The sequence below is a fragment of the Triturus cristatus genome, chromosome 6 (assembly GCF_964204655.1).
Source record: "Triturus cristatus chromosome 6, aTriCri1.1, whole genome shotgun sequence".
In the NCBI taxonomy this organism is placed as follows: domain Eukaryota; kingdom Metazoa; phylum Chordata; class Amphibia; order Caudata; family Salamandridae; genus Triturus; species Triturus cristatus.
Window position 1 is genome coordinate 1,294,576,424 of NC_140589.1, and position 13,749 is coordinate 1,294,590,172.

General features: G+C 41.9%; 1 protein-coding gene across 2 annotated transcripts in view; it reads right to left on the reverse strand.

The window, feature by feature from the left end:
* Window positions 1-575: 575 nt before the first annotated feature.
* Window positions 576-13,749, reverse strand: part of C6H6orf118 (chromosome 6 C6orf118 homolog) — a 275,564-nt gene continuing 262,390 nt past the window's right edge. Inside the window, exon 11 of one of the 2 annotated variants that reach the window (XM_085612240.1) lies at window positions 576-776. In XM_085612240.1, the coding sequence (XP_085468366.1) occupies window positions 757-776 (20 nt within the window). In that variant the 3' untranslated portion in view covers window positions 576-756. The remainder of the gene's footprint in view (window positions 777-13,749) is intronic. The other variant, XM_085612241.1, reaches the window with a different exon arrangement.

Below are 13,749 nucleotides of genomic sequence, written 5' to 3' on the forward strand. Positions count from 1 at the left end.
AACATCGCTGGAAAACCAGCGATGTTCCATGGTAAACACCGCTATCACTGAAATATTATCGCCATAGCATTATGTTTTGTTAATATAGCGTTATCATGGCTATAATTTTCAGCGATAGCCGGCGATAATATTTCTACCGCTATGTGGGGCCAGCGATAATTATCGCTGGCCCTTGTTAATATGCCCCTTAATTGATTGTTAAATGATGCATAGGGAGTGCTGAGTTTCTGACCCCATGCCAACTTAAGGCTTGGACAACTCAACTTAACCACCCGGACAGCAAGTGCTACAGGGGTGCATTTGCTGCATGGTTCGGGGATCAACAGTAGGAGTAATCCACAGGCCCCAGTGGTAAAATGCTGTGACTGCCGCAATCTGAACACAGTAACAACTGATTACCTTGGGACTCAAGGAAAAGTTCCCACAAGAAAGAAATGTTGTTCTTTGTACTTTATTTTAATTTGAGACCTTGTATGTAAATAACACACACATACATTTGTTGGTGTGATCTCTTAAGTAAATATCATATGTTCTAAAAATGTGAACGTACAAAACGGAAACATTTGTTACACATGAATATTTTTATTACATACACATTGAAATGTTAAAATAGATATAACATTTCGATCAAAATAAACAAAAGTGAAAATCAATATCGAATAAGAAACATAATGCGAACTATGGGCCATCAAGCTTGGAATTCCTTTCAGAAAATATTAAACATCCATTAATCTTCTTTAGGCTGCAGAAATTTGCTCAGCAATAACTGTATCTCCCTAAAATAAAAAAAAACAGTCTGGTGTTAACATGCATTTTAGCTCATTTTATATTGAAAATAGGCGCATGGTAAGAGATGACATTGATGTACAATTGTATTTCTTACAAAGAGCTTCCACACTTGCCTCATCAGCACTATATCATCATCATTATCACCTTTCTTCTATTACTGATAAATAATCAGACAAGTACATAAACAATACAATTAAAAAGCAAATATGATCAACACTATTAAAATTTTCACATACAAAAACAATTAATTTACGTAAATCACGTGTATTGGGTCTGTCTTTTGCATGGTTAAAATTTACAATCGTGCACACTGTGAGTCAAAAGAGCATAGAATTCATCGCAAGGGCAACTACAAATCAAAGCTATATCCAGGGCCACTGGAATTATGGGGCAGGAGAGGGCCAAATTATGCGGAAGGCACATTTTATAATAGTATTACTTCCTTATTTTGTACTTTTTACACTTCTTAACACTCTGGGCATTGGCTCAACCTCATTAGTATAAGTTTAATACCCAAATATAGCAATAAGCAACAGAAAGGTGACAATGTAAAAGGCCCAAAACTGCTCGGCAACACGTACCACTGCATTTTTTGTAACTTTTGAATCGTTTGAGCTAGAAACAATTTTTTGGTGTTAAAATCTGCAGATTATGGATTATGTGGCAAATGTGGCAAATCTATGCGAAAATTGCAGGGGCAGCACAATTCCATAATTCCAGTGGCCCTGGTCATATTGTATTGACCTAAAGAATAAGAAAATTGTACAGCGAATGATACATAATCTGAATCTGGTGAGGAGCAATCGCTTCCAAGGATAAACCACAGGCTCTAGGTCTGGATCCAAACCCATTGAGGTTTGGATGACTACACTGCAATTCCATCTCATCTCCGGTCGACTGCCTACCGCCCACAAAGGACAGCTTCACCCAGGACTTGTCCTTAGCTCCTATTAAGGAGGGTGAAGTAAATAAGGACAGCCAGCCAAGCTCCACTGTTGCAGTTTTAATGGAGCAGAGCCAAGGAATATCAAGACCATAATCACAGGATCAGCAATCTTCTATTATTGATCTATTTAGTGAGGCGTGGTCATTATTTCAAATAAACATCGATAATAGCAAGGGCGCTAATTTTATCTGGTCCTCCACACAACGTAATCCCATCTCTTCATGTACAAAGTAGAGTGGACTGGTGTGCCAGAAGGCATTGACAAAAACAATTTTACTTCACTTGGAGGCTACCCACATCACTGCAACCCCTAATACCAGCAACATATGTTAGGAAGGGAAGGCATTTCCTTTTAAAGGTTTCTAACAGTGCAGCAATGGGATTATTACAGATATTAGATGCCAAGTTAAACAACAGTCCCACCAAATGGGAAAATCGTTGCTTCCTAGATATAAGCCAGGGGGTCCGGGAACTAAAAGTGTCAAACATCACACGCCCAAGTACAGAAAGTGAATAACTTTCTCAGTGATCTTACCCTTTACTGAAAGACATCTTGACTTCTGGCTCTTGGGGCATCAAGGCAATCAATATGCTTTGCCATATTTGACTCTAGTCCAAGTTCTCCATAAATAGAACAAAAGCATCTATTAGCTTTTGCAAACAATTGGGGATACAGGAAAGTAGTACTGCATCGACTGCATATAGGAAGGCTGGCAATGGCTTAGTTTTAACCACAGGCATATCCTGCCCTTTTGCAATCAAAAAGGTATTAAGATTAATAATGTACATCAAAAATAGGGTGGATGTTAAGATACAATCCTAGCAGACACCACAAGCCAATTCAAAAGGATTTATATATTCAAGTGCTCCCAAATCTGACTGAAGGAGTTAAATAACTACACAGGCGATAAAGAAAATCCACTAAGGTGTCCAGTCACATATTAGTTATGAGACCCCCACTGCTTGGACCTGTTCACTCACTCAAAGAAGCTATTAAGGTCCATGAAGGGCAAGTCTATTGCACTAGTTTTGGCAACACTATGCCTGCTTAGTATCATTGGTAAATATAAGCATTGTTTATGGGTCCCAGACTCTCCCTAAACCCATATTAATCTTTAGATAATATCTTCGACTCATCTATCCATGTTAGAATTCTATCTAGGACAAGTCTGGCAACTATCTTTACAATCAGGTATTGAATAGATATGGGTCGGTAACAACGTCGATCATGGCATTTTCCCTTTTATACACTAGCACAATTATAGCAGTATGCCAGGACTTGGGTAGTTCACTTTTGCAAGCAGAATTTAACATGTTCATGATAAGTGGGGCCCAGAGTTCAGTGCTAACTTCATATATATCCATCAGCACCCTGCCCAGGCCTGGAGCTTCACTAGGTGGATAATTAAGTATAGCTAATTCCACTTTGTGTAGATGAAACTGAATAGATAAATGGTAAGTTAGTATCTCTGAACTAGAGGTTATTTTCCCAGTGACGGGAGACCAGTCTACATTTTCGAAAAGAGCAACCTATTGGTCAGCCTTAATGAGTAATCCTAGTACATGTATTTGCGTTTTATTTAAATTGAATGCCCTCCAAAATGCTCAGGTATGCTTACAGTCACTAACCAAACTCTCTCAAAATACTTTTCATGAGTCATTTTTCTTCTTGTCCAGCGCAAGCTTGTAAGCAGTTGGGCAATCATACATTTCTTCCAGATCCCTGGGTTGGCAATTCAGTGCCTTCCAAAGTCTTCTTTTGGTTGTACTAAAAGTCGTGTCATACCAGCCAGGATATTGGAGATTGGAAGTCCTGATTGGTTTCAGAAGCAACTTCCTGATATGGTTGCATAGTTTTACCAAGGCGTTAATAACATAACTTGGCCTACACTCTAGAGATAAGCACTAGTACACACAATTCAAATTTTCCTTTAGTAATTTTGGTGACTAATTTAGGGAGGTAGGGTAGCTTCCATGCTAACCTCATCCCACTGTCCTTGGTGGTGAGATGCTTCAAATCCCTTAAAGGGTTACGCATCTTGCCCTCCAGGAAAGCTAGTGACACCACCAAGGGATTACGGTCGCTACATATGCTCACTCTTGTGCCTCATTCAGGAAATAACTATACAAATTCCTAGAACCAAAGAGGTAATCAATGATGAGCAGCTGTCCTGACCAACAAAAGTAAGTTGCTGTCTATGAAAAATGCCTACAAGTTCTTTTAGATTGCATAAACCATAATCTAAATCAAGCAAACAATTAAAAAGGATGATGCCTTTCTGCTCAGAGGCATTTGCCAGTGCATGTATTTCCACAAGCCGGAACGGGTTTCCATACAGAGATCTGTCCCCTATTTTGGGGCTTAATTACAAGCCCCTAGCACCACTTTTGCGTCATTTTTAATATGGGAAAAGTGACGTATGGGTGGCGCAAGGGGCTTGTAAATCTGCCCCTTTGTTGTTAAAGTTCCTCCCACCAACCATCTAAAACCTGTAAGCAATTTTGTACAGCTATTTCTTCGGTCATGAATTACATCAAACAGAGTTCAATATTTACGATTATCAACATTAGAAAAATCATTATTATAAAAAATGAATACAAAAAATTTCAAACTGCCAGACCATTTTAAATACATGCTTTGCTTACAGGGATCGGTATTATGGCACATTGGAAAGCACCCTTGAATCAAGTAGATAAGCCAGCCCTGGCTTCCGCCAAAGAAGAGGGCGATGACGGTAAACAAGAGCAAAACAAGCACTGGTGAATGAATTAGGTTTCACCTATGTGGTGAATAATGAGCTGTTTTTGTTATAAGTTGTAGCTTGCTGGGTAGTTGTACAATATAAGTTACAGAAAGTCTGTTAAAGTGTTATGACTTGTTTATATACAAAAAGGCAATATTTTGTGATGTTACTAGTGGTTAGTGCAGGTAAGTAATAGCAAAATATGATGTTTTCATTTTGACATAAGGTGATTTGTGAAAGGGATTTAATGCGTTTTTGGAGTAACACATAACTCTAGGCTTTTCATTAGAATTGCTATGGTGCCACAAAAAATACCTGCACCTCCAACATTTATAGAAAAACCTGGTCTTTACTGCATGGTATGGGACTGAAATGAGCAAAGAAAAACTGGTTTCAGAAGTCGTAGTATTTATTTCAATGATTCCACCCACTACACGGAGCAACCTCCTGGCCCGGTAACTGAACGGCAACTGACAAGATGCCATTTCGAACCCTGACCAGTGACCACTACATGTGCGGGCCATATTCAAGAGTATAAACACATTTGTTTCGAGTGTATGTTGCGCTTGCCGCACGATGCACTATTGATAACAATACTACAACACCTTCCCCCTTACAAAAATGAAAAAGAAAACGCCATACACATTATCTAAAACTCAATAAAAGGAGTTGATTATAACAACTATGTAAATATAATCCTAATATCTAACAAAGTCCTCAAACCTTTTTGGTGTCCTAATGACACGGCCCCTGTTTGAACTACTTGGGCACATGACGGTGCCTTCTTGGTTCGGAGAAGACACTGATGTTCCCTGCATCTGTAACCAATGCCCCCAATCAAGATCGTCATCAACACACTTTTTTCTATGATGCATGATATCAGCTTGCTCAGGGGACACTTTCACCAGTTGTCTCTTGTTCCACCATCCTTTACTTCCTAAAAAAGCAGACCCCTTGTTGACTGTAATAAAGCGAGGAAGTCAATTAAAATATAAAAATGACTTGTTTTTTTAATGTGCCATAAAAGGACCCACTGGTGCAACAGCTAAGGCATCCAGCCAAGTCAAACTCCAACGCTTCTCCCATCAGACCACACATCACCATTGGACAATGGGGACACCAAGGGAACCGGACACCACATGCGGTCAAGGGGACACTACATAGCGAGGAGAGAGCGTGGGCAGATGTGCGTGGGCACAACACAGCATACAATATCCAAATAAAGAATATCAGATCCTTACCTGTCTCCCGTGTATCTGTGGGGCAAGGACACGACAACTGGCGAACAAAGGCGGGATCGTCCATCACCCAAAAAAAAAAGCAGAAGTGGACCGGAACGTCGTTTCCCTGTGAAGAAGCGCGACGGAACCAGGAGCCCACCCTGGTCCGCTGGCCAACACGAGGAATATCGTGGCGAGTGGCCCGGCGGTGACGAAGAAGAAGCGGAGCCAGGAGCCCACCCTGGTCCGAGTGAAGCAGCCGAGAGGCAGCGACGCGGGAGCCCACCCCGACCGCAGAAATAGCGGTAAGAGAGCTGTGAGGCTGCATGCAGGAAAGAAATAAGGCATCTACACAAAAAAAACAGAAGAGCCAACAAGCGTCAGCACCCGAGAGTGCTCGAAGAAGACTAAAAGAGAAAGACGCACGTTAGTTCAAACGGACTATCGCAACAGCAGCGGCCTTTTGAAGTCAGGCAGAATGGGCCAATCAGAAGCGAGAAACAAGCGGCGGCCATTTTGAGAGGTCAGGCAAAGCGAGAGGGACAAAGAAACTTCGCGAGACTACACAACCATTTTAGAGTCAGGCAAATAAGCCAATAAGAAGCGAGAAACAAGCGGCGGCCATTTTGAAGTCAGGCGGCCATTGAAATATATAGGGAAACTGGAAAACAGAGGAAAAAAGACTGAAAATAAGAGGAAAACAGTGGAATAAAGCAGGATAAAGAGGAAAATAAAGGGACAAATAAGAAATTAAGAAAATAAAGAGGAAGAAGAGTAGAAGAGTGCCAAAGAAAAAAATGAGCGATGATGAGAAGCAGAGCACGCAAGCAGTCTTCCGCTGGCCACTACCATTCAGCCTATCGGAGCCACAAGCAGGCATCCAGAAGGAAAGATGGATCAGAAAATTTGAGCGTTACATGAGTGCCACAGAAAGTCCCGGATAGCAAGCAACTGCACCTGCTTCTGAATCTCGCAGGGGATGAAATAGAAGATCTGTTATTAACATTCCCCGCAGATCAAACAGCGGATTACAAGGGAGTGATACAGTGTCTCACACAGAAATTTGACCCCTAGCGAAACGTTGATTTTGAAAGATACACATTTAACACGGCATGCCAGCAAGGAGAAGAGAGCCTAGACGATTTTGCAACAAGACTGAAAAAACTGGTCACATACTGCGAGTTTGACAAATTTGACAATGAGCAAGCAATAAGACTGTGCATCATCAAAGGTTGTCAATCAGTGAAATTCCTAGCACACATTCTGAAGGAACCAACGACGCTGGAAAAGATATTGATGATGGCTCACACAGAAGCACGGGCCACAGAGTACGCCAAGCAGATGGAGATGGGAAAGGAGAAGAGAGTGGCGCAAGCACATCGCGTCACTGGGAACTTCAAAAAGAAACAATTCCAGGCGCCGGTCCTACCAAAGAAGGGCAAACAAACATGTTACCGATGTGGCCTTGAATTCCCGCACGTCAGTGCCTGCCCAGCAATGGGCCAGAAGTGCAGGAAGTGCAACAGGGACAATCATTTTTCAAGCACGTGCATGACTAGACAATTTAGAAATGAGAAAGGCAGAAAAATGAGACCACGGATAACCAGCAACAGGTACGCCCAACACATGGAAACGGCAAATCGCAGCTCCTCCGACGAAGCAGAAGAAACAGCAGCACCTGTGAGGGAGGCGAGACAATATCTAATGTCAGACGCACCCAGAGAAGCCAATGGGACAGAGCACTTTCATCTAGTGGAGAAGCAACAAATAAAGAAAACAGCCACTGTGGACATTGGCGTAGGGGACCACCAAGCTAAATTTGTGCTTGACAGTGGAGCAACATGCAACATCATATGCATGTCAGAATACAAGAAAATGAGAGTGAAACCACAGCTATCACCGTCGACCGTGGATGTGTTCACATGGGGCTCCAAAAGCCCGGTAGAAAATATGGGAAAGTTTACAAAAACTTTAACGTACAAAGGCAGGTCCTACCAAGAAGAAATGCATGTGCTCAAGGGTGACATCCCAGCGCCATGCCTGCTAAGCAATGTGACGGCACAGGTGATGGGGCTACTAGCAATTACATACCACATGTCAGAAACGCCGAACATCGTACAAGAATACCCAGCCACACTGAAAGGTCTTGGTAAGCTGAAAGGAAAACAGATAACATTACACATCAATGAAGCAATCAAGCTGGTGGCCCAACATCATAGACGAGTACCAATTCACCTACACCCACAAGTAGAAGAGGAAATAACTAGCTTACTAGCGCAAGATATAATTGAACCTGCCGAAGGGCCAATGCCTTGGGTGTCTCCGATTGTGGCAGTTCCAAAGAAGAACACCTCACAAATCCGCATCTGCGTGGACATGAGGATCTCAAACACCGCAATCACAAGAGAACGTCACCCAGGGCCACACCTAAATGACATGATCAGCTGCCTAACTGGGGCCTGCCGATTCTCGAAGCTGGACTTGTGCAAGGGGTATCATCAATTAGAATTGGACCACCAGTCCAGGTAAATCACAACATTCTCCACACACCTGTGTCTGTTTAGATACAAGCGACTGAGTTTCGAAATCTCATCAGCTGCGGAGATATTCCAGGAAACAATACGGCAAGTGATAAGGCCGGTATATAACAGTCTAAACTATAGTGATGACATTTTGGTATTTGGGAAAACAGACAAAGAACATGAAACAGCTTTGCGTCAAGTGTGCACACAACTGGAGCGAGCGGGCCTAACACTGAATGGAAAAAAATGCGAGCTGGGGAGAAGGGAATTAGTGTTCTTCTGACACATTTTCTCCAAACAAGGGATGAGCCCAGACCCCAGCAAAGTTGAAACACTGAAGAACGCAAATCCCCGACGGATGTTGCAGAAGTAAAATCATTTCTGGGACTCGCCAGCTACTATGCGTGGTACATACAGGACTTCGCCACAGTGAGCACACCACTACGAGAACTGACCAAACAAGGACAGAAGTTCATCTGGTCTAAAAAATGCAACAAGGCATTCGAGGAAATAAGACAAGCAGTGGTGACTGTGGAACATCTGGCCTACTTTGACCCCCTGCTCTGCACTGAACTGACTGTCGATGCCAGCCCAGTAGGGCTAGGGGCAATACTAGCGCAGCATCTGCCAGGGAAAGATTCACAACGGAAAATTGTCGCGTACGCAAGCAAAAGGTAAACAGACATTGAAAAGGCATACTCACAACCAGAAAAGGAAAGCCTAGCAGTGGTATGGGCGTGTGAACACTACTACATGTTTATTTACGGGAAGTCATTCACCATCATAACTGATCACTAGGCGCTAGTGACGATCTATGGCAGCCCGCCAGCAAAAATGCCACCCAGGATAGAACGCTGGGGCATAAGGTTGATGGACTATGACTTCACCATTGTGCACAAGCCAGGGAAAGAACACAACCCGGAAGACTACATGTCGAGACACCCATTACCACAGGCCCACAAAACGACATAGATGGCAGAGGAATACCTCAACTTCGAACTAAAGCAAATCACCCCAGCACCGATTACACTCGCGGAGCTAGCAAGAGAAACCAAGGAAGATGCCACACTGCAAATGGCCAAGGAGGTAACGAGAAGGCAGAGATGGAGGCACATTAACAATAATTGCAACTGGGGAGCAGGAGTATGCAAGGAAGAAGTGCTAGCTCTAAAGAAGGTACACACAGAACTGTCGGAGACAGACACAGGAATACTGAAGAGAGGGACACAAATAGTGATACCAAGCTCACTCAGGGGGCAACTGATAAATCTGGCTCATGAGTCACACCGAGGTGTAGTAGCAACGAAGAAAATGCTAAGAGAGAAAGTATGGTTCCCTGGCCTAGATCGCATGGTAGAAGACACCATAATGACATGCCACCTCTGTCAAGGGACAGGACCACCGGTTAGGCACGAACCACTAAAAATGTCAGAACTTCCAAGAGCAGTGTGGACGACACTAGCAGCTGATTTCTTTGGCCCACTAGAAACAGGCAACTACCTGCTTGTGGTCATCTATGAATATTCACGACACGTCCCGTCGACATTGGCAACAGCAACCTTACCGATACTAGATGACATATTTGCAGCATGGGGTTCACCAGAAACACTAAAAACAGACAATGGTCCTCCATTCTCAGGAGAAGAATTCCGCAGATTCATGGCCTATCTAGGGATAAACCACAGGAAGATAACAGGAAGAGCAGGAGCACAACCGGAAGGAAAGAGACAATGGGGAGGGACCAGCAGAAGAGCGACAGACAGAGGCCGGCCTGAGAAGAACATGCAGATGGCCAAAAAGACTAATAGAAGAAATGTAATGATGGCAAGCGCACCGACCTGTGCCAAGGCAGACTTGCATCGATCTCTATCAACAGATCTCTGTCTTTCACTTTCTCGCCACTTCTTCGTGACAAAGGGGCGAGATGTAGTGACCTGGGGCAAGGCACTAGGACCCTGTAGTGGACGATGGGGACACAAAGGGAACCGGACACCACATCTGGTCAAGGATGTGGGAGGGGACACTACATAGTGAGGAGAGAGTGTGGGCAGATGTGCGTGGGCACAGCACAGCATACGATATCCAAATAAAGAATATAAGATCCTTACCTGTCTCCCGTGTATCTGTGGGGCAAGGACACGACAACCATCAACAGCCTTTTCAAAAAAACCTTCTTGCCCAGGTTTGAGAACCACAATAGAACCTTTGTTCCACCAACCTTTGTCCTTTAACAAAACAGCAGAATCACTCACTCTTTCCACCTTGAATGTATCAGTAAACTTAGAAGAACCTTTGCGGTTCAATGAAGGCTTGATGATACGTACCCAGTCACAAATTTCCATATTTTTACTTTTAGCCCTATGACAAATGTCATGATAAGACTTACCACAATTACGAGCTTCTGTAATATTCCTTCTAGCTTTGGCAAAGGATGATTCTAAAGTGTCCCCCTTGGAATTCCTTTTGAAAAGAGGCGACAACAAGGACTTCACCAGTCTACCTCTCATCAAAAAGTATAGAGACACACCCGTGCAAGCATTAGGAATAATGTGATAACTCCAAACCTTTTCTTTTAAAAATTCCAAAACATCAAGATTACTCTCCAAAGCAGTTTGAAAACTCTCTTTTATAAACCTGTTGGCCCTTTCCACTTGACCATTGGCCCTGGGACAATATAGCGGTGCTCTCTCAGAACGCACTCCAAAACTACTTAAGAAATGTAACATTTTGGTAGATACAAACTGTACTCCGTTATCTGACATAGGAACAACAGGAGCACCCTCAATCCTGAATACATGTTCTAAAAATAAAATAACCTCATCAGTAACAGGAAGCTCTACAAATGTGTAATATATCCATTTAGAAAAATTGTCAATAAGAACAATCAAAAATCTCCTTTCCCTGCCCAAACACTTATAAGGACCTGAAAAATCAATTGAAACCTTCTCCCAAGGTCCCACGAGAGCATCCTGAATAGCCAAAGGTTCAGAGGAAACCTTCCAAGGCTTGTCAGATTTGACACAAACACCACAATTATCAACAAACTGCTCAATACAACCATCCAATCCAGGCCACCAATAGTGAAGTTTGAGATTTCTTTTTGTTCCAGACACACCTGGATGGCCAGAATGAGCCAACTTGATGAGTTTATTTCGGACTCCCACTGGTGGCACAAATAAATCTTGCCTCAATAAAATGTCATTTTCAATGCTAAGTTCATTAGCAACCTGTTCAAAACTGTGAAGAGAGGGTTCTAAATTCCTGCAAGGCGGCAAACCATTAGCAACAAAATATTTCACTTTGAACAAAACAGTGTCATTAACCACACAATCTTTCCACTCCTTTTCAGAAATAGCAGACTCACACATACTTACAGCATCCATCATGGCCAACACACACTCATGCTGATCAGTAATTTCTCCTTCACATTCTTCAACAGGCAGAAGTCTATATAAACAATCAGCAGTAAACTTTTTCCCACCAGGAATGTGCTGAATTTCAAAATTAAACTCCTATAATCTAGCAATGAGTCTAACTAATCTGGATGAAGCATTACCACTCCTAACGCCATCCATCATATAAACAAGTGGTTTGTGGTCAGTGACTAAGATGAAAGCCGCCCCCATAAAAAATTCTTTAGTTTTTCCACTGCCCACACACATTCCAAGGCTTCTTTTTCTATGGTACTATAATGTTTCTCTGCACCACAAATGCCCCTGGAAATGAAAGAAATAACACTTTCCTTTCCCTCTACAATTTGGGTAAATACAGCACCTAAACCAATGGCACTGGCATCAACCGTGACATAGGACTTGCCTTCAGGATCAAATGTATTAATAGCCTTGGCTATAAGTTTTTTGACATTGTTAAAAGCTTCATCATGAATAGAAGTCCATTTAAATGGAGTACCTTTTTTTAGAAGTTGTCTAAGGGGTTCTACAACAAGCGCATAGCCTTTCACAAACCTTGCATAATATTCCCCTAGGCCAAGGAAGGAACGTAACCTGTCTTTATCCTGTGTTTTACTAGTTTTTTCCAAAGTGTTCATGAGATCTTTCTTTGGAAAAATGCCATCACAAGTAATTCTGTGTAAATAATCAATTTCGTTAACAAGAATTTGTCTCTGCTTACAGTCATCCCTTTACTGTTTAAAATTTTTAACACAGAATCCAAAATGACAATGTGTTGGTCACAAGTCTCAGCAAAAATTAATAAGTTATCTTGAAAGGCTTGTACACTCAAGCCCTGGAACAAATTTTCCACTAATTTCTGGAAGACGCTGGCCGCTGAGGCCAACCCAAACGGCATTTTTAAGAACCTGTAAAGTCCAAATGAAGTGATAAATGCAGTTAAATCCTTAGAAGTATCATCAAGGACTACTTTGTGGTAAGCAGATTTAAGATCAATTACTGAAAAATATTTTGCACCATTCACAGCTGCCAACAATTCCTGTAATCTTGGCAAGGGGTAAGTGTCAACTACAATGTTTTTATTCAAAGATCTAAGGTCAACACACAACCTCAAATCTTGATTTTTTTAAAGAGCAATAACTATGGCAGAAACCCATTCTGAACGGTCAGTGGATTCAATGATTCCATCAGAACATAGAGCATCCAAATGAGATTTCAATTTCTGTCGCACTCCCAAAGGAACCATGCGCACTTTGTGTTGTATAGGTACTGCCCCTTCTTTTTTTTTTATTTTGTGTGCAAAACCTTTTACTTGTCCAACTTTGTCGCTAAAAACAGTTTTGTACGTATCTAAAATGGCATGAACAGAAGATTGGTCAACAGATTCCCTCTTGACTTCAATATCTCTTAATTGGATTGGACAATCTAAGCCTGGGCATTAAATAATACCCATCTTACCCAAATCGTACCATCCTACAATATTTTTGCCATCAATTGCAACATAAATTTTGGTAACAATTTTACGTCTTTTAAATCCTAGAGCATGCGAATATCAAAATTACCAAATGCTTTCGGATCTGCATCAGTTTCTCTGAGTTTGACATCAACCCAATTATCCTTGGAACATTTATCTGACAAAATGGTAATAGGTGAGCCAGAATCGGCCATTGACTCAAGAGTAACATCACCAATGAGAACAAAGCCTAAAGGTGTTTTAAAAGGAAGGGCAAGATTATTGACAGAATTGTAATATTCAGAATCATAAACAGCGAGTAATAGATTTTGTACATCATGCTCAACATTAGAAATAGCATTTACGGCATCTTGCTCAACATTAGAAATAGTACTAACAGTAGTACTAGACATTCTCTTAGGAATCCTGCATACAGTCTGGAAGTGACCAAATTTGCCGCACTTTGCACACTTCTTTCTTATTGCAGGACATTCAGGGTAATTAGCCAAATGATATTTGGACCCACATCTATAACAACTAGGCTTACTGTCTCTGACTATCCCTATTTTAACTAAATTCCTACTAGATGATTGTATAGAACATACAGGAGAAACCGCATTTTTACTTTCCTCAGCTGTGATGACCTTGGGAAATTGAATGGACCT